Genomic DNA, 21,738 nt, shown 5'->3' with positions numbered 1-21,738 from the left:
TTTTAATGTGCTGGCTGACTGGATTTTAAGTTCCTGGCAGGAACTTCCCCAAAATTTCAACCTAGCAGCACATTTGCAAACTGCCGTGTATCTATTGTGTGTTTTCTGGATGGGTGCTTTGTGCACAGTTTAAGCATGTCATTATGGGTCAGCCAATCATGTCACTATGGGACATTATACCACACAAACGGTTGCCTAACTTGGGTGTCCTGCTTTGCTTATAGCAATCCAGATCTACGCAGGATTGAGCCAGGATGGGAAAGGGCAGACAGTGTCCCACTGATTGGCCCCCACCGGGTACTTGGGACTGGTTCCATGGAGCGCAACAGAATTACAAGTAAGTAGGCTGATTTGAAGTACTGTTTAGGAAACCTCAATATATTTAGGAGCAAAATTTTAAGCTGGTTATCACATGGCTTATTGCCAGCAGATTTGCTCCATTGCATATTCTATATACTGTAAAGTACTTGAATTAAATGCATCTAAATTGAAATCTGGCTTGTAAGTCGTCAGATCAAATTGGCACTATTCTTAAGGCCACTTCAAAGTCTTGCACAAAGTGAAAAGCTCTAAAATATTCAATTTTTTACCAATAGCTATGATTATGTAAGACCGTCTTAAAATTTATAGATCCTGTGGTTGAAACACATCAAGGTATACCCTGGCAGTACTCCAAAATGCTGCTGGAAAATTGCAAATAATTGCTGAAGAGCAGGGAACCCCAAGCACTACACGACATGGAAAATAACTATTAACATGCTAAGCCCTGTCTATTAGCCCCCATTGTCCATCTTTGGCTCACTCAACTTGCATGCAGATTGCCCTTAACATTTCCCAGACTCTGGACTGTCTGCTTGTTGAACTTTGTTCTAGTATTTTCAGCTTGTAAAAGGCTTTGGTGGGGTAGATGCAGAGAAAGTATTTCTACTTTTGTGGAAAATCAAAATGATGGCTCGTACACTAGATCACAGCATTAGTGTTAACCTAGTTTTTCTAAAAATTAATTCATTCACGGATGAATTTTTCACTGACCAGGCCAGTATTTTCAGACCATCCTTAATTAAGAGTCAGCCACATTGCAAGACAATACCTTTCCTCGTGTACAAAAAGAGAATTTGCTGGAAAAAACAAGCCTGGCAGCATCTGTGGAGAGAAAGCAGAGTTAATGTTTTGCGTCCAATGGCCCTTCTTCAGGAAAAAGAAAAAAAAACTTCTGTACAAAAAGCAACAAGCTTTATGTGCCAAGTTCATTCTTATGTTTGGCATATGAATTGACTTTGCTGATTCTTGGAGGGATTTTTCAAGGTTGCAAAGGTCAGCTCGTATGCTGACATCTACATAAAAAGCAGGAGTAGGTCCTTAAGCCTGCTCCATGATTCACGTTGCCGAATTCCCCTCTCTGCCCATACTCCTTGATGGCCTTAGAATCAAAGAACCATGGAGTCCCTACATTACAGAGAGGACATTTGGCCCATCAAGTCTGCACCAACCTTCTGAAGAGCATCTCATCCTATCCCCATAACTCCCTATTTACCATAGCTAACCTACCTAGCATGTACATCCAAGAACACGACAGGGCAATTTACTTTTTGGCCAATTCACCTCAAGTATACATCTTTGGACTTTGGGAGGGAACCAGAGCACCTGGAGGAAACACATGCAGACATGGGGAGAACATACAAACTCCATTTAAACAGTTGCCCTGAATCACTGGCACTGTGAGGCACTGGCCGCCCTAGTGTCTTAGTCTTTAGAAATCTATTTCTTTCTTAAATAATGACATATGGTTTAGAATTGGATCTCATCATCTCAGTCCAAAATAGCTGAGCCTTTATCCTGAAAGCCTGATGACCACTAGTTCTGGGACTTAATCCCTTGCTTGACCAGGGAGAACATCATTCTTGTATTCAGTCTGGCCCTGCAGAATTTTATGTTTGAATGAGATCCACTCACATTCTTCTAAATGCTAGTTAATCATCCCAGGAACCAGCCTGGTGAGCCTTTCCTGCTGTTCCTGTATGTCTACAGTAATTGTAAAGTATAAGGAATAAATCCAGCAAGGATTGTCTTTTCAGAACTGTCTTATTCAGTGAATGATAAGACCGTACTACCACAATGAATAGCTGAAGGAAAATGTTTTTAAAGGAAAGCTATGTAAGTAGATGAAGACAAAAGAAGAAGAAAGTTAATTTGAGAGGAAAAATCAAGAGGAAGAGTGCTGAAATGGATCATTAACAGCATTGTTCATTTAGGTTGATTGTCATATTTTTACATTATGATACCAATTGTACTTTGAACAGTGACTAAGTGGTTTTGGCACATAGAGGATATAAAAGGTAGTCTTCAGTCAACTCAAGTATTTCTGCGGAGGTTGGATTGTTATTTGGATATTTTGAGCTCAGTATGTTCAACTGTGGAGATTGATTTGAGAGGAGACATGCGAAGATTTTTTAAAACAAATATAGCATTATCAGGAATATTTAAAACCTAGATATGTGCTCATTTCGAGATTATTGTTTTAGAGTCAAAACATCAGTGACCTTGACTTGAATTAGCTAAGTGCTGTTTGTTTGGCTTGCAATTGTTAACTTGTGACTTTTCTTTTCCCCTCTTTCCACCCCCATACCTACACGCACCAATTCATCACCAGCTTCCGTCAAACCTGAAGGATCGCCAGTCCTCTCGCAGGATACAAACCGGGGAAAGCCAGAGGAGATACGCACTACCTCACGACCTGGAAGACCTGCAGTAAGTGTGAATGCTGACTAATGTAGGAGGCTAAAGTAGTAGGTCAGTGATCCTCTGGAATTGTGAAACAGTCCCCTCTATGCGAAAGTGACTGAGCTTAGATATGGTTTATCCATTTTCTGGCTTTTACCAGTGTTGAGAATTCCAGGTGGTTAGCCTCGCATTCATGTTTTCAGAAAATGAAATATTTCCTCCCTTTATAAGAAATCCTACGTTGATGCTTATGAGAAGAAGCGCTTGGAATATCCTTAAGTTTTGTTACAATGTGGAGAACTCTTCACTGAGACAGTTTTCAAATTTACAGGGCAGGATGCACATTATGTGAAAATTTGAGCAGAAGTGATTCACTTGATGTCACACTTTACTGAAAAATTACCTTTATTCTTGTTGCCGCATTCATCTTAAGTGCTGAGATTTCATTTTGTTTCATTAAATTTTAAAGCAAATACAACTTGTTGCTGTAATTTACTTCTCCAGTTTTCTAAATAAAATCAGTCATCTTGATTTTGTAAAGTGTGACATTGTAAAGTGGGATCTACCTAATGCTCTCCTAATTTAATATTAAAGCACTGTTTTCACGTAGCACTGTAAAATTTAATGTACCTTTTTAGCGACTGGAAAGGGGTTCATATGAAACATCAACTCCCTCATGGATCAGTTAGCCCAAATAACCTGTTACTATCCTGAGAGAGTGTTTGCAAAATTAGTCTTACCCACACTCTTACGGCTGAGTTGCCAATACTGCTTCTTATGGCAGAAGGTTGGATTTGAGCACATTAATTAAGCAGATTACCCTGGTGTTGTGCCATGTCACCTGAGGTGTAATCCTTCGGGTAAGGTCTTGCCCTCTGCTGGAACCAGCAATGCCATGGCAAAATGGTTCTCTGATCCAATGTTCCTTCCTCAACCAGTGTCATCAAAAGGGAGACACTAATCATTGATATGTGCTGTGGGATCATGCTGCATACAGATGCATTGCTACATTTCTTGACATGGCAGCAGTCAGTGCATCTTGAAATAATTTATTGCCGTTGTTTGTCATATTTTCCCAGCAAATAGGCCATCATCTAAACTTACAGGCATCCATTGTTGCACTTATGCATTGAATAGCAATCAAAAGCCCCTCAACCTGTAATCTCACTCCATTTAGCTCAATCCTACTGCAGCCTTTGGTTGAACATGTTAGCCGCAGTTGCAGTTTTGGCACACGCCAGTGTGAATGCTGCCGGAGTGACATATGTCACTGATGGAGTGAGGGGAATAGCCTGCATTCTGTTCTGAGTGGTCAGAGCCAACATCGTCCAACTCAGCATGAATTGATGCTGAGTCGGCAATCCCAATCAGACCGATGGTCCAGGAAATTGGAGGGGAAAAGTAGCCACAGGTTTGTAAATGCAGTTTTGCACTACATTTCTTTTTTGGCCAGAGAAGAGCAGAAGGATTGCTCTAAGTATAGCTCAGATTACATTATCGACTGAAGCTTGAACAGTTCAGGAGTGTGCTTGTTTCCCTAAATGAGTTCCTCACCGTTCAAGTGTCTTGGATCGTAATTGAAGTGAAATGATAAGGAACTGTCCTGTGTGACAGCAGTCTCGTAAAGGAGCTTGTCAAATATCCTTTATTGAGATACCTCCTCATTTGATTCTTAAGTAACAAGGATTATAGCAAATGTAATGATGCAGTGTACTGTCTGTGAAAATACATGAAGGTCTATTTGCAGTCAGTTCAATCAACCCTGAGCCGTCTACTGAGTTGACTGACTTAAATTGAGCTGCACTCTTTGAGCAATCTTAATAACTGCGACTTGCTACTTTTTTTTTGTGTAGTCTTCAGATTGAGTGCCCATGCTGCTCACCTTGGTTGAGAAGCATTTTTTTTCCCCTTGCTGTTAATACATGTGTATCATATAAGTTACTCACCACTTCCCTGGATTAGCACAGCCACAAGACATAACACACCTTTCTTAAACAAAAAACAGCAGGGGTTTGTATTCAACTTGAGAAAAGCGATCCAATCAAGGTATTTTATGATGATTAAGTACAGAGAAATCAAAGTTACCAAGAACCGCAGATGCTGGAGTCTGAGACAACACAGTATGGAGCTGGAGGAACACAGTAGATCAGGCAGCATCAGAGGGGTAGGAAAGTCGATGTTTTGGGTTGGGACCCTTCTTCAGAGTTGGGGAAGGGGAAGGGAGCTGGGAAATAAATAGAGGGAAGAGGGGTGGAGCTGGGGTAAGGTAGGTGACGTGGTGATAGGTGGGTACAAGTAGGCAGTGGTGGGGTTTGTTTGGTGGGAAGGGTTGGGCAGATAGACGGGGAGGAAGATGGACAGGTTGTGTCAGGTCAGGGGAGCGAGTGGGAGGGGAGGTAGGATGGTGATAGGTGGATGCAGTTGAGGGGGTATATGGGATTGGGGAATATTGGGAAAAGTACAGAAGAAGCAAGAAAAATCTTGACTTTGGAGTCGAGAACAGCTCTTCACATGGACATGGAAATTTCTTGCCCCACTGAAAAATGCTGCTGGTCAGTTGAAGGCTTCAGAATTGAAATTGATGCGTCTTACGGTATCTTGTTAAGGTATTGAGCGTGACAGAACTAAGATGGATTGATGGAGTTCAAGTACAGATTAGCCAGATCTAGTTGAATGATTACACAGGCTTGATAGGCTGGATGGCCTCTGCATGAGCAACTGATGGATACACAATGGGTTTATTATGCCTATAGCGATTTTAACTGGATTTCACTTGGGGTCTTCCTGGTTTGTGTGAGTGAGTTACTTCTCGTCTTAGCCAGCGGATGGAAGCTGACACCACAGAAAACAGTCTAGAGCATGCAAAATATTATTCCAGGCCAAAACACAGAAGGACAAGGGTGACAGAAGCATGGGAACAGCACCACTTGCAAGTTCCCTTTTAGATTGCACGCCATCCTGACTTGGAGCTATGACATTGTTTTTGTACCTCAAGAACTGAGGAGTTCAAGGTGGTAGTTCAGGCCAACCAGGGATGGGCAATAACTGTTAACCTAGCCACTGGCACCTACAGCCCATGTGTAAATTGAAAAGAGACTCCTGCCCTCTGCAACTTGAGATCTCCTTGCAAGAAATATCCACTTGCCAGCTCTCAGCCACGTTGTCACAGGTGAATTGCTGTGATTCTGACTGTGGAAAGCTGGCATTTGGAGTTACCCCCCCTGTCCCAGTGTCACCTGCCAATTCTGTCTTCCTCCAACCCTTCTGGAGAAGCATTTTGCAATCTCAGTACCTGGCCAGACTCCGATGTGTTCACTCTTGAGCAGATGTGCTTGGTAATTAAATCACTGTATCCAGTCTGCTTTCCCTACAAAGATGAACAAGGTTATGTGAAGTCAGGAGCGCAAATCCTCCTTTAGTTGAATGTAAACAATTGGATCACAGTGCAATTTAAGCCATTCTGTGTATCCTGTTACTCTAAACTTGATTTACTGTTCTGTCCTGAAACTGTCCTGTCGTTCATTTTGTCTTAGAAGTATGACTTTGAGCGTATTATGGCTGCAGTATTGAATTTGAATTACTTTAATGATGTGTGATTTCAATTTGTTTCTAAATAACTTTGTGCCTTCTTCCTTTTTGCTTTCAAAACTTTGCCACTTCTCAGAGCTATAAGAGGGCAATAGGTGAGGTTAGTGTCAATCTGTATTTTTCTGTAAGCTTGCTTTTACATCTGACATTTGTATATGTTGGATCGTATTTGCTTTGGCTTGATGTTCAGCTTTGCAACCTCACAGAAAGCTCTCTCCTTGTTTACATGCATACACTTACCAATACCAACCCACCAATACAGCACTAATAGGGCTAAAGCAGCTCAGGGTGATGGTGAAAGAAACCTGGGAGACGTAGTCAACGTGACTGACTAATGCAGAGAAGCAATCAGGAAAATTGTTGATCCCCAAAGCCAAGATGTCATTGTGTGGTCAAGGAAAGGAACAGTACGATGCTCTGACCAGACTACAGTGGGAATACCGTGTCCGCTTCTGACCTTTGCTACACAAGGGAATTTTCTGAGAACTGGGGATATAGCAGAGGAAAGCCTCATGGCTGACCACATCAAATGTCTAGGCTGTGAGACAGCACAGAACCTACCAGCGAGGCAGGAGGCCAACTGGCCAACCATGCTTGTGCCAGCTCTTTGAATAAGCTAGCCAATTAGCTGCACTCCCTTGCTGTAAACCCAAAGTTCTGAAGTTTCCCCAGTCATTGATCTCAAAACAAAAGGTAAGTTTGGGCCTTTTGCTCAGAAAAAGCGTAACTATGAGATGATATTTAGGGTGCACAAACTTGATGAGATTGAAAGCATAGACTGAAGACATTGAAGTCAAATTGTAAATTGTCCGAGGGCAGACAGGGTCACAGATATAATCAAATTCTTTCTTGTAAATAGTGTGATTAATGCACTGAACAAAACCTGAGAGTGCATTGGAGACCTGCATTTTTGGGCTTGACAGCGAATTTAATGCTGCAAAAGGATCTTGTGACTGTGTTAATATTGGAATAGATATATGTTGCTGTTGGGTGGAATGAAAGAAGCAGTTGGATGAGTGATCTTCTCATGTACCAAGCCAATTTTCATATCAGCATGATGACGTATTTCTTTGTTTTCATGAAGGGATCTCGATAGGGTTATGTATAATTTCTGTGTTAAGGTTCACTTTGAGCATGTCTGTTGACAGTTCATTGAAATCATGTAATTGTTGGCTTGCTATGATCAGTAAAAACCCTGTATTGTCAGATGTGTAAGAACTCTAGTACGTTAACTGAACAAGAGGTTTGCTGGTCGGTGTAAAGACCTGCTAGATTGAGAGAGGTTAATGTGTTTCTAAAGGACATGCTGAACCTGGGGAAAGACATCCGGTCAGACGAGCTGCCCAAACCACCGGTTAAAGTGATGGACTACTCGTCCTCCAGTGAGGATTCTGGCAGCAGTGATGATGATGAGGAGGAAGCTGACAGTGAACGTCAAGATGAGAATCTGTCCAGCTCTGATGGCTCCAGATCAGGGTGAGTACTTCCTGTGGTCCATACTGAAGTGGTTGGGCAGCTCAGCTGCTTCATCACTTTATGAACAACTCATTCACTGGTTAAAAAGAGACCCAGGGCCCTCATTATGGCAGCAATGACTAGTAACAAGCTGCTTTTTAAAAGTACATGGCACGGTGCAAATCATACATGCTGCCCTTCTTGTTAGCTACCTCATGACTGCCTACTCCCACCTACTGTCAGCTTTATCACTTTTGAGTGAGACAGCCAGCTACTGCTGACAAGGCACCGGTAAAAGCAAACAACTTCAGACCTGAAACAGAAAGAGGATGCCTAGTTAGTCATGTGTTGTGGGAAGAAAGTGCTTTTTGGATGTGAATTCAATAATTTGCCTTCAGATTATCATTACCCAGTCCAAATCTTTTCTCTCTCTTCCCAGAAGTTTGTCAGTTTGTCCTGTCTAGTGCCTCGGTTAGATGGCTATTCTCATCTGCTAGCATAGTCAGGTGTATCGAGCTGTGGGAGCACAGTAGCCTCCCTGCTTCCACATGTACATTTATCAGTGCACAGCAGGGCAATGATGACATCATGGTAATGTCACTCAACTAGTAATCCACAAGGCCTCGGGATGTGGGTTCAAATATCATCATGGCAGGTGGTGGACTTAATATGTGCATATAACTAATCAATTGTAAAGGAATTGGGATTGAATTCAAATGTCTCAGTAAATGACCATGAAAATCAGCGGTTATTACAAAAACTTGGCTGGCTCATTGAAGTCCTTGCAGGGAAAGAAATCTGCTGTCCTTACCTGGAATCATAGAACATAGAACAGTACAGCCCTGGAATGGGCTCTTCGGCTCACAATATTGTGCCAAACATGATGCCAAACAAAACCAATCCCTTCTGCCTGCCCTTGGTCCATTTCCCTACATTCCTCGCACGTCCATCTGCTTGTCAAAAGTGCCTTAAATGCTCCTATCGTACCTTCCTCCTCCCGCATCCCTGGCAGTGCATTCCAAACTCCTTCCACTTTCTGTTTAAAAAAAAACTTGCCCCTCACATCTCCTTAGAACTTTTCCCTCTCACCTTAAATGCATGCCTCCAATTATTAGGCAATTCAATTCTGGGAAAAAGATTCTGACTGTCAACCCTATCTATAATTTTATAGACTTTGATCCCTTAGCCTCTCCCCTCCGCTCCAGAGAACACAGCCCAGGTTTGACTCCAGATCCACAGCAATGTGGTTGACTCCTAACTAATCTCTGAAATGATGTAGCAAGCTCTTCAATTCAGGGATAATTAGGGATGGGCAATAAATGCTGTTGTGGCCAGTGTCACACTCATCCCATGAATGAATAAAGATCAAAAGAAAAAATACAGGATAGACTTCTATAATATGATTTGCCCTGAAAATGAGAGCTATGACTTTATTATAATGATAACTCCTTCTCTGCAGATGAAATCTGTGTCTCAAAGCAGTCACAAAATAAATTGATGCTGAAAATAAGTGGTATTGCTTCAAAATTTTTTTCGAATTTTTGGATTTGTTCTTCAGACCAAGCCGTAATAAAGACGGTGACACAGACAGTGTAAGCACAATGGTGGTGCATGATGAAGAGGAGACTTCAGCAGCTGAAACATCCAGCAACACCTACGGAGATGGAACAATGATTGTTCAGAGGGTAGGTGCACAACGAAGCATGTTTCTGTCACTTTCAATGTCAGAAAGTTGGCTCTGGCTATGACTCGGAGGACTGGAGCACTCAGCACATATTGCAGAGTGCCAAAGAAAACACTCTTTCCCACCAAACACCGATTCAATAAGTTTTTAATGTCTGCTCCTTTACAAAGAGTAGAAAAAATTACCCTTCTTCCTGCTTGCTGTCCAACAGTGGGATGACCTACCTATTGCCAGTCCTCTGGCAAGGCCATCAAAGGGAAATGGATGCAATCTGTTAGTGAGAGCTTTCCAGAAACTCTGAACACATTTAGAAGCGGAAAAAGGAACAACGTTGGAAATGTGAAGATGTAGTAATTTGGCATGTCTGCATACCTTGCGGAGGCACATTCTGCAGTCTCGCAACTTAGGTTGAGAACTTGTACCTGACAGGAGTGGAGGTCCGTGAAGCTGCTAAAAGCATCACTGTTCACCAAGGAACTTAGTGTTTCGGCTAGTACTAAATTATGTGGCAGTCATGTGAACAAGATTGGGCATTAGTAAGCTTTTCACAGGAAAAATGGGGCAGTGCGGTGGCTCAATGATTAACACTGCTGCCTCTCAGTGCCAGGGACCCAGGTTTGATCATTGGGCAACTGTGTGGGTTTTGTTTCCTTCCACCATCCAGAGATGTGCTAGTTAGGTGGATTGGCCATGCTAAGTTGTCCATAGTGCCCAGGCTATGTGCAGGCTAGCCATGAAAAATGCAGGCTCCTTGGGTAGGGGGCGGGTCTGAGCGGGACCCTCTCCAGAGGGTTGGTGCGGACACGATTGGCTGAATGGCTTGCCTCTACACTGTAGGGATTGTCTGATTCTAACTATTCCAGCTGGCAATACTCCCTGCTGGACATTTGCACCTAATGAAGCCGTCTAGAACAGTCAGTAAGGAAATGAGTGAGAAAGTAGAAGGTTATACATTGGATACTCTTTAATGGTTTCCACTTCAAGCAATTCCTGAATGCCCCAGAAACCTTTTTTAGGTGATGATGTGTGATGCGTTGACACTAAGAAAGCCCATTGTTTCTCTGCAAATTGACGCATCAGTGTCAGTTCTAATACTTTATCTGAAAGCTGGCCCTCCAGCTGATGCACCCTTCGGTGACACGGCTTGGACTTGAAGCTGTGACATTGAGGTGGAAGAGCTGCCAATTGTCCTGAGTTGATATCTTGATCCAACAGTGATGACAAACCATTGTACCATGCTTCCTCAATGGTGTGATTTCTCAAAAGTATTTTTGGTTGAAGGACCATTATTCAGTAGATTATCAATCATGATCCTACCCATCTAAATCAGTTAATGTAAATTCTACATGCAAAGAGTCTTTGGACACAAGTGAGATGAATGTCCACATTTCTAAATGCTTGATAAGATGTTTTTAGGGGGAGAAAATTTCCACCTTGTGTATGAAGTTGACCTCAGCTGACTCATATGCCACTGACCAGCATTGGTTTTTGCAGGTTAACCTGGTGTTCCACCTGCTGCTTTCATAATTCCTTTATGTTTGGTTTGTTTCCTCTCTCTCTCTCTCCCTCTGTCTGTTTTTCGCCCCTGAAGAAACCCAAAATTCTCCAAAGCACACAGGGCAAATCCATGCTTCACTAAATAACTAAGATTTTATCCCAGTCCCCTCCTTAAAACTACACCGATCCTCTGGGAATCGTTCCTCTGTACACGCACACTTTATATGGTAATAAGGAGTGTCTTGTGTAAGTAAATGTGTGTATGATATATTAAACAGATCTCTAGCTGTGTTCAACCAGAAATTAATGAGCTTTGCACAGTGATTTATTAGCTCCTGGATGGGATTACTCTCTTGGATTGCTGTGCAAGCTATCTAATACAGATTAGTCTGCATGTATCAGGTAAACAAATGTTTCCTTTTCGGCAGGTAGTTTCTCAGTCTTTGTTGACAATTTATGTTTGGTAGCCCATGCCTTACTGATTTCTGCAGTCCGACATTCCCTACCCCCTCCTCAGAATTAGCAGGAGTGACTGTACTTCATACTTAATGATCTTTTCTGTCACATGGGGAGGACCGAAGTGTGTAGCTGCCTTTCAGTGTGGCATCCACGTTAAATCTAGGGATGAGAAATATAAGACAGTCAGTAATAACTCCCAGTGGAATGTTCAGGCTAGCTAGATAAACAGAGTCATATGATGCAGAAAAGGGCCATTTGGCCCGTCGAGGTTCTTGATTCTGTCAGTAGAACAATCCAATTTTGTCCTTTCCCTCTCATTTTCTTTCTCTTCTCTTTTCCATCCTCACTTCCTCTCTCCCTTTCTGTTCGCTCCTTCCCCACCCCGTCACTCTGCCTCTCTATCTTCCTCCTCTATCTGTTTCTCTGTCTCCTCCCCCAATTCTGTCTGCCTGTCTCTCAATCGGATCGATCTGATCCATCGATTAATCCTTCTTTCCTTCATTCTTTCCAGAAGGCCTTTGACAAGGTGACGCACAGGAGACTGCTAAGTAAAATAAGGGCCCTGGCTTTAGAGGCAAGCCACTAACTTGGATAGAAGATTGGCTCTTTGGCAGAAAGCAGAGAGTGGGGATAAAAGGGTCCTTCACAGGATGACTGGTGACTAGTGGCATACCACATGGGCCAGTGTTGGGATTACAACAAAGTGTGAAGCTGGATGAACACAGCCAGCCAAGCAGCATCTCAGGAGCACAAAAGCTGACGTTTCGGGCATAGACCCTTTCACTTTGTACATTAACAATTTAGATGAAGGAACTAAGTGCATTCTGGCTAAGTTTGCAGGATAGATGGAGGGACAAGGTAGTGTTGACGAGGTGAGGAGGCTGAAAAGAATTCAGACAGGTGAGAAGAAAGGGCAAACAAGTAGCAGGTGAAATACAATGTGGGCAAGTGTAAGATCATGCACTTTGGTGGGAAGAATAGGCGCATAGTGTATTTTCTAAATGGGGAGAAAATTTAGAAATCTGAAGTGCAAAAAGACATGGGAGTACTGGCACAGGATTGTCCTAAGGTAAACTTGCTGGTTGAATTGAGAGTTAGGAAGGCAAACACAATGTTGGCATTTATTTCAAGAGGACTAGAATATCATAGGATTATAGATCCCTACAGTGTGGAAACAGGACCTTCAGCCCAACAAGTCCACACTGAACCTCAAAGCATCCCACCCAAACCCACCCCACTATAACCTGCCTAGTCTACATATCCCTGAACACTACGGGAAATTTAGCATGGCCAGTCCTCCTAGCCCGCACATCTTTGGACTGTGAGAGAAACCGGAGTATCCGGAAGAAACCCATGCAGCCACAGGGGGAATGTGCAAACTCCACACAGTCACCCGAGGGTGGAATTGAACCTGGTCCCTGGCTCTGAGGCAGCAGTGCTAACTACTGAGCTACTGTGCCGCCCCTAAAAGCAGGAATGTACTTTATGAAGCTTTATAAAGTTATGGTCAGATGATATCTGAAGTGTTGTGAGTAATTTGGGCCCTATACCACAGGAAGGATGTACCAACTCTGGAGTGGGTTCAGAGAAGGTTCATGAGGATGATCCCAGGAATGAAAAGCTTAACGTATGAGGATTGGTTGATGACTCTGAGTCTATAGTTGATGGAGTTTAGAACGCTGAGGGGGGATCTCATTGACACTCAAAAATACTGAATGACCTGGACAGAGTGGATGCTGGGAAGAAGTTTCCATTGGTAGGAGAGACTAGGACCCGAGAGTACAGCCTTAGAGTAAAGGGATGACCTTTTAGATCGGCGAGTGGGAGAAACTTCTTCACTCAGAGTGGTGAATCTATGGAATTCATTGCCACGATAAGCTGTGGAGGTCAGGTCATTGAGTATATTTAGGACAGAGATACGTTCTTGATTATCAGGGGGAATCAAACGTTACAGGAAGAGAGCAGGAGAATGGGCTTGAGAAACTTATCAACCATGATAAGATATGATAACCATGGCAGAGCAGACTCGGAGTCATAGAGATGTACAGCACCGAAACAGATGCTTTGGTCCAACTTGCCCATGCTGACCATCCTGTATCAATCTCATCCCATTTGCTAGCATTTGGCCCACATCGTTCTAAACCGTTCCTATTCATATACCCATCCAAGTGGCTTTTAAATATTGTAATCGTACTAGCATCCACCACTTCCTCAGGCAACTCACTCTATATATGCAACACCATCTCCATAAGAAGTTGCTCTTTAAGTCTCTTTTAAATCTTTCCCTTCTCACCTTAAGCCTATGCCCTCTAATTTCAGACTCACTCACCCCAGGGAAAAGACCTTGCCTATTTACCTTATCCATGCCCCTCATGATTTTATAAACCTTTGTAAGGTCATCCTTCACCCTCTGACAATCCAGCGAAAATTGCCCCAGCCTATTCAGCCTCCGCCTGTGGTTCAAACTCTCCAACCCTGACAAACCCTTGTAAATCTGAACTGACCTCTGAATGGCCTGATATCTGCCCCTGTGTCTTATGGTTCCACTGTGTCTTGCTCGGTCTCTCGTGCTTACTCATTTTCTTGCCCTTGCGGGCTCTCCCAATCCTGGTAGATATCTTCTGCATCCGCTCAACAGCCCTCTTCCGAAATACGTTCTGAGTGTCTAATTTGTAACCTTGTTCTCTATATCAGGCTGTCACTTGGTAATTTGTTTGAGCCTTTATTTCCCAATTCCCAAAGCCCCCCGTGAGCAGTCAAAGGAAACCCACAAATACTAAATCTTAATTCGGTTTGATACCGGATAGGCCCTCTGAAATTTTTTAAGTTCTTTATTCAATCAAGGGATGTGAGTGCCACTGGCAAAGCCAGCATTTATTGCTCATTCCCAATTGTGCTGAGATAGTGTGGCTAATTCAGCCATTTTAGCAGACAGATGAGAATCAGCTGCATGGCAAGGGTCTGACTTGTGATCCTCCGCCTGTTTACTGTTTACACACTATGTTTGCCTCTGGTCACCTGAAGTAATTGCTAACGTTGCACTGTCTCTGCCACAGTTAATTATTTTAATTAGTGGGATAAGCACATATGAGTTTCATACAAAATTTGGTTCAAAAATTGGCTGTTTGCTCAAATCACACCGGTGCCATCGGCTTAAAGAAAGGTTACAAGCAGCTTTGAAGCTATGAGAGATGTGAAACTTTGTCTCTGTCGACAGACGCCTGAGGAGGAACGAGGAGTCCATCATCCAGACAGCAATGGTTTCACAAGTCATGTTAACCTGCCTGATTTAGTGCGGCAGAGCCATTCCCCAACTGATCCCAAGGGACCTACTTCTCAGCAGGACGATGGGATATCGGAGGTAAGTAATGCTGTGATTTGACTGTATCCTCCACTGTGTTATTGTAAAGTTATGACAGTATCCAAACCTCTGTAGTTTGTTGAGAGGTGAAGAGTGATGGAGCAGATTCGGTAGTGGTGTACACAAGATTCGGACAAATGCTTCAGGTGAAAGCATTTGTCAGACTTTGGGAATGGGATTAATTTGAAAACTCTCTCAATCAGACACTGTACGAGCACTGTCATGGGGTCAGAGAAGTCTACAGCACAGAGAAAGCCCTTTCAACCCATCGAGCCTGCGTCAGTCAGAAGAAACCACCTACCTGTTCTAATCGAATTTTCAAGCTCTTGGCCTATAGCCTTTTATGCCTTGGCATCACAACTACACTTATAAATACTAGTTAAATTCTATGAGGGGTTCTGCTTCTACCACCCCTATGTGGACAGTGAGTTTCAGATTCCTACCACCTTTGGGTGAGAGAACTGTCTTATCTCCTCTAAACCTCCTGCCTTTACCTTAAATCTATGCCGTCTGGTCGATGATCCCTCCACCAAGAGGGAAAAGTTCCCGCCTGTCTACCCTATCCAAGCCCCTCATAATTTTGTACATCTCAATCATGTCCTCCCTTAGACCTTCTTTTCCTTTGAACAAAGAAGTCTATCTAATGTCTCTTCATAACTAAAACTCTCCAGCCTCGACTACACCCTGATAAATCTACTCTGCGCCCTCAGATCCCTCCTGTGATGTGGTTCCAGAACTGCACACAATACTGAAGCTGTAGTGCACTGGCACTAACATATGTGGAGAAGTATTAAATGGTCACACAGCCTCATTTGGAATTGCTGCCTGTAATAGTCTGCCATACATTGTTGTCCTATAGTGTTGGACTGGGGTGGACAAAGTCAGAAATTGCATGACACCAAGTTATAGGCCAACAGGTTTATTTGAAAACACAAGCTTTCGGAGCCTCAATCCTTCAGCAAGACCTGAAAAAGAACTGAGGCTCCAAAAGCTTGTGTTTTCAAATAAACCTGTTGGACTATAATGTGGCGTCGTGTGATTTCTGACTTTGTCCTATAGTTGTGCAGTGACACCCTTTCTGGATCACCTTCCTTTATGCACCATGTTGTATGTAAACCACACCTGTCTTGTTCAGGAAGTAGTTTGATCTCTGAAACATTCTAGGATTGAGAACCCTCCAGTTAGGGTAATAAATGTGTTCACTCTCCAGACTAAACCACTGACCAGATGAGAAATTTTACCCTGAGGTCATAACTTTAGGCCTGATCTTTACCCTACAACCTTTGTGCACAGCTTGGGAAATAAATTGCAGCTTGCTATTTTGGGAAAGGTTGGACAGCACCTGCCACTACCAACGTTACTGCACCGAAAGACACGATTTTAGTTGAACTTTGTGTGCTCAAAAAGGAAGAGATAAGCGCAGGTTTGGGAGACAGTTTGAGGGAGTGGTACAAATTTGAATAGTTATCTTACTCAGGATAGTTCATGCCCGTTCTAGTTCTAAAACTCCTCATCAAAGGAACAGGAATTAATCATTTAACCCCTTAGCTCAAGTTGAATAATTGAGCTGAATAATCTTTGACAGCAGGCTAATGCTTAATGAGTGAATTGTTGATTTTGTATGTTTTAGAACCATGTTTTAAACTTCCATTGGTAATGTAGTTATAGTGGTAATTTTCAAATGCAAACATTTTCCAACAATCTTGCATTTCCTTGAATTTGAGGAAAGAGCAGGTGAGTAGGACTCACTGGCAGCTGTTTTTGGAGAAGAGGCAGGTGGGCTGGGCAGAATGGCCTCCATCTGTATTGTATATCACCCTGTGATTTATATATTGCCACAGCAACTGTTGTCCAACAGTATGCACCTTGTCATTACAGTTTCAGTCAAGGGGCCTTGTAAAATCACCTGGGAAGTCATCATTTACCACCTTTGTTGATCTTGGAATGTACCAGATGGATGCTGGTGGGGATACGATACAAATTGGTGGTGAGTATGGAGATCTGTCTTGACTGGACTTAATTTGCTCTTCGCCTTGCTGGAAGAAAGCTGAACTCTTGGGCTCATGTTGTCATTTATGCACTTACTACATGATAGTATCTGCGTGTTGAAAACTTTATCCCTATTTTCAAATTCAGCACCTTTAGCATGGTGAAGCTCTTTGAGGTATCCCAAAGGAGTACTGTCAAATGAAACTGTACACCTAAATCACCTCAAGAGGAAGGAGAAAGTAAGAGGAGTTTTTGTGAGGAGGAAATTCTGGACCATCAGATGGCTTAGCTATCTGAAAGCATTTCCACAAAGGAATTTTGTGGAAGATTGTGCTGAAAGCTCAAATTGGAGGAGTGCAGAATTCTGGGTGGTTGAAGCAGAGGGTGGGAAGTGTTGGTCTGGCAGATGCCACAATGCTTAGTTGCGAGTCTCCAGAGAGCTTGGAAAATCGTGGTGAAAATTTAAAGAGCAAGGTGTTACTGGAATTGCCGTGTTATGGATGGGGGTTGGTAATGATTTCTTGACTTCTGTCATTGATCAGGATTGATTTAGAATATAGTTAGAGCCTTTTTCTTAATATTGTGTTTTTGAATAAAGACTTTGTCTGCGCAATTCATCAACTCCTGCCAGTATCAGAACAGGAAGAGAAAAAGAATATTTTGTTTTGCCAATCAGCTCTCCATTTGGCACCTTCTAGGTCCAAAACCACTGTCAGGGCACATGTGGGATGGATCAGAAAATTGAACAGTTGGCTTAGCCCCTGTCTTGCCCACAGATTCCTTGCTGACCTGGCCTGTTGTTGATGCACCCCTTCCCAAAGACTCGGCCATTAAGTGATAACCCAATGGTTGCCTTGTGTTAGGATTCAAAAAGAACCTGGATCATGTTTATCGAGAGCAGCACCAGCAGGTGGCGCACATGTACTTTCTGTCATGAGCCAACACAAGTTGTATCTCATGGCTTATTTGCAAACTTATGAATCAGCTCCTAATCATGATTGGGACTTTGAAAGTAATCAGTTACTAATAATTGCAAGATGCTGCAGCCTGTGGTGATGCTGCCATCTCCTTGCTCACTTACTCCTACCCTCTTACCCCTCTTGCTAACTCTTAAACTCACGTTGGTCAAAACTGACCATTAAATTCCACATGATTAACGGATTATTTTGCAATATGAATGTCAAATTACAGGAATCAAAATCTGCAATGCATTACTTGAAAGGGACACTGCAATTAGTTGTACTTCACCTTTAGAGTCCAGCACTTTCTGTACGTTAATTGGAACTTATCAGAGTTTTGATGGGTTTATGAACCAGACAGCTTCTGATGTGGTTCATGAAATAATTCAGATTCTTGTGATATAGCCTTGTCTAATGTTGAGCCAGTGCATGTTGTGGTCGTTTGCAATCTAATTCATACCAGATTTAGTTGGAAACCTGATCTCTAACCGGCTGGTCATAGCTATGAAATATTATAGTTAAAATTACTTTATACAGTGGTAGTTAAGATAATATCAGTCATTTCTTTGAAGTGGATAGGGTATAGGAATTTTTACCTTCATTGGAAGTAATAGGCTTCATAAATCAAAGAGTTTGATTGCCTCGTCTTCAAGAATCTCTCAAAAGTGTTGGATGTCAATACCTTTACCTGCAGGTTTATCCAAGGATGCTTTCAATCTGTAGAACCACCTCCTCCATTGGTTTTTAACAGTAGAAAGCAGATTTCATTGAGGGTTCCTGATCCTAACTGTCCCTCTGTCAGGAAATGATAGTGTGCAACCAGTCCCCACTTCAGCAATCTGGTTTCTTCAGCAGTGAGTAGCTAAAAATGCAATTGACGCTCAAGGGTCTGTCTGGACAATGGTCAGTGCAAGCCAGAATGCCAAATGGGGTTTGGATTAGGTTTGTTGATTCTCGAATTAAGCATGATTGTTGACCCTCTCTTCCGCTTTTAGGTTTAAACATGGGTGATGGAGGCGGATTAAACCAACTGAAGTATGAGGACAGAAAGTGCTCAGTGGTGAATGTCAATCCGGCCAACACACGACCGCACAGTGATACGCCTGAAATACGCAAATACAAGAAACGTTTTAATTCTGAAATACTTTGTGCTGCCTTGTGGGGTCAGTAACTGTAATGTTGCTTAATGTTTGATGTGCTGGTTTCCACCTGAATGCATTGGCCTCATGTTTTGTGAAAATTGCTTGCTTCCATTATTTCATGTGGATTTATTGACTTCCAACATAATGGACCAGGCGCAAAAATACAATAGACTGCAAATATTGTGTAGGAGTTCATTCCAAAAAATTTAGCAAGGAGACGCTGGTTCAATGCAAGAAAGTCAATTTTATGGCATAAAGATACCTGTTTATACCTGGTGGACAGCGTATAAATGTCCCTCCAAACATAACAGTTCATTCTACTATTTATAGCATTTGGGAGCTTCCCTCCCACACCCTCCTTCCTCATGTTTAACCACCTCCTGACAAACCCTTCATCTCACCAATTAGCAATTCCAAATGGGTGATGGACTAAGATTTGCTGAATGGGTGCCTTTTATCCAGAAATACCTCACTTTTTGTGCCAACTGAAGCAATTCAAAACCGAGCAGTGAGTGTTACACATAGGGATCAATAGAGCTGCTGACTTTACAGCTGGTAATAAAGAAAGTGGTTTATTCCTTTCATATTTAGTCTTTGAAAGACTGAGTTGCCTTCTGAAGTGTTCTTGACATTGTAGCGTGAACCTTTGGCAGGTTTTGCTGTGATTCGGGTCAGTCACACTTTCACATCTACTTTCTCAATTCAGTTGTTCAACAATATAAAATTTGTTTATGCTCACTGCCAACTACTAGCATCACAGCTCCAGTTACCTGTGAGATCAGTCCAACAATTTGAGTTGCAGATACAATTGGCGTGTTCCTAACTCGCTCTCTCCTCCAATCCAGTTCTCACCCAGTCCTCTGTCCCAAATTAAAGTTAGCAGCAATTGGTAATGCAGCAAGTCCAGATCACGGTAGCGCTGGCTGTATAATTTTCCCTTTTAATTTCAAAACAAGTATTCATGTGGATGGCAGGGATTAATCTCCCTCACCATGCCCACACGCAAACCTGCATACTAAAATGATCACTTGCTGCATTATACCCAACTTTTATTAACGGTTTTCTGGAGCTCTGTGCATGGGAACAGGAGAAGGCTATTCAGCCCCTCCAACTTGAGACACCATTCATCAAATTGCCTATCCTAGCTTTAAACGATAGAACACCCAAAACCTCTTGTAGGCTCAGACCAGAATTTATGCACCTTTCTTAGAAGTAAGACGCATTTCCCATCCTTCCTTTATGTGCTCGCAGCACTCTTAAAAAGAAATCTGCCAGCCCCATTGCAAGGGATTGCTGTCCTTAAATTGAATTTGACATTGTATTTTTACAGATAATGTTGCAGGTAGGTGGAGGGACAGGTAGTGTTCAAGAAGTGGGGAGGCTGCAGAAGGACTTGGACATATTAGGAGAGTAGAAAAAGAAGTGGCAGATGGAAGACGATGCGGCAAAGTATGAGGTTATACATTTTGGTCACAAGAATAGAGGGATAGATTATTTTCTAAACAGGGAAAGGTTTCAGAAGTCTAAAGCGCAAAGGGTTTTGGGAGTCCTAGTTCAAGACTCTCTTAAGGTTATTGTGCAGGTTCAGTACGGTAGCCAGGAAGGCAAATGCAGCGTTGGTATTCGTTTCAAGAGGGCCAGAAAACAAGATCAGAGATGCACTGTTGAGCCTGTATAAGGCACTGGTCAGACCACATTTAGAACATTGTGAGCAGTTTTGGGGTCCATATCTAAGGAAATATGTGTTGGCAATGAAGGGGGTTCAGAAGAGGTTTACAGGAATGAACCTTGGGATGAAGGATTTGTCACATGAGGAGCAGCTGAAGACTATGGATCTGTAAAACATAGAAAATTACAGCACAGGGCCCACAATGTTGTGCCAAACATGATGCCAAATTTAACTAATTCCTTCTGTCTGACCTTGGTCCATATTCCTCCATTCCTTGCACATCTATGTGCTTATCTAAAAGTCCTTCAAACACCCCTATCGTGTGTACCTCCATCACCACCCTGGCAGTGCATTCCAGACTCCTACCATTCTCTGTGTTCAAAAAAAAATTTGCACCTCACATCTCCTTTGAACTTTTCCCCTTTTCATTGTAAGTATGTTTCCCCTAGTATTAGACATTTCAACCACTCTGGGGAGGAAGATTCTGACCGTCAGCCCTCTCTATGCATCTCATAATTTTATAGACCTCTATCAAGCTCCCCCTAGCCTCCGCCGCTCCAGAGAAAGCTGGGTTTTACTAGCCTGTCCTTGTAGCTCATAGCGTCTAATCCAGGCAGCATCCGGGTAAACCTCTTCAGCACCCTATTCAAAGCGTCCACATCCTTCCTGTACTGTTGCAATCAAAATTGAATGCAATACTCTAAGTGTGACCAACCTAAGTCTTATAAAACTGCAGTATGACCAAAAAAGGCAAGCATGCTGTACATCTTCTTTACCACTTTATTTACCTGTCTGGCCAATTTCAGGGAGCTATGGACTTGAACCCAAGATCCCTCAATAAATCAATGCCAATCAGAATCCTGCTGTTTACTGTTTCCTTAGCATTTCATGTCTCAAAGCGCAGCATCTCTCAGTTACTCAATCTGCTATTTCTCTGCCTGTACCTGTAACTGATCTATATCCTACTGTATCCTTTGATAATCTTTTACACTATCCACAACTCTGCTATTTTTGCATCATCTGCAAACCCAACTAACCCACCTATCTACGTTTTCCTCCAAGTCATATCTATATTTAGGCAGAGGTCCCATTGTGGATCCTTGCAGAATGCCACTAGTCACGCCCTCCATCCTGAAAAGAACCCTTCCACCACATCCGCCTTCTGTGGGCAGGCCAATTCTGAATCCACACGGCCAAGTCTCCACGGATCCTAT

The 21,738-nt window shown here is 42.7% G+C and overlaps 1 protein-coding gene across 4 annotated transcripts in view; it reads left to right on the top strand.

Moving 5' to 3' along the window:
- Window positions 1-21,738, top strand: part of LOC125448720 (misshapen-like kinase 1) — a 256,094-nt gene that overhangs the window by 212,527 nt on the left and 21,829 nt on the right. For 2 of the 4 annotated variants that reach the window (XM_048524197.2, XM_048524194.2), the window contains 8 exons: window positions 225-337; window positions 2,651-2,748; window positions 6,386-6,409; window positions 7,610-7,785; window positions 9,323-9,449; window positions 14,622-14,765; window positions 16,644-16,752; window positions 18,709-18,876. In XM_048524197.2, coding sequence (XP_048380154.1) covers window positions 225-337; window positions 2,651-2,748; window positions 6,386-6,409; window positions 7,610-7,785; window positions 9,323-9,449; window positions 14,622-14,765; window positions 16,644-16,752; window positions 18,709-18,876 — 959 coding nt within the window. The remainder of the gene's footprint in view (window positions 1-224; window positions 338-2,650; window positions 2,749-6,385; window positions 6,410-7,609; window positions 7,786-9,322; window positions 9,450-14,621; window positions 14,766-16,643; window positions 16,753-18,708; window positions 18,877-21,738) is intronic. The other 2 variants (XM_048524198.2, XM_048524196.2) reach the window with 1 other exon arrangement.

This window comes from Stegostoma tigrinum, chromosome 45, assembly GCF_030684315.1.
Source record: "Stegostoma tigrinum isolate sSteTig4 chromosome 45, sSteTig4.hap1, whole genome shotgun sequence".
Classification (NCBI taxonomy): domain Eukaryota; kingdom Metazoa; phylum Chordata; class Chondrichthyes; order Orectolobiformes; family Stegostomatidae; genus Stegostoma; species Stegostoma tigrinum.
Note: the sequence above shows the minus strand (reverse complement) of the source record. Positions and strands in the feature narration are given on the sequence as shown.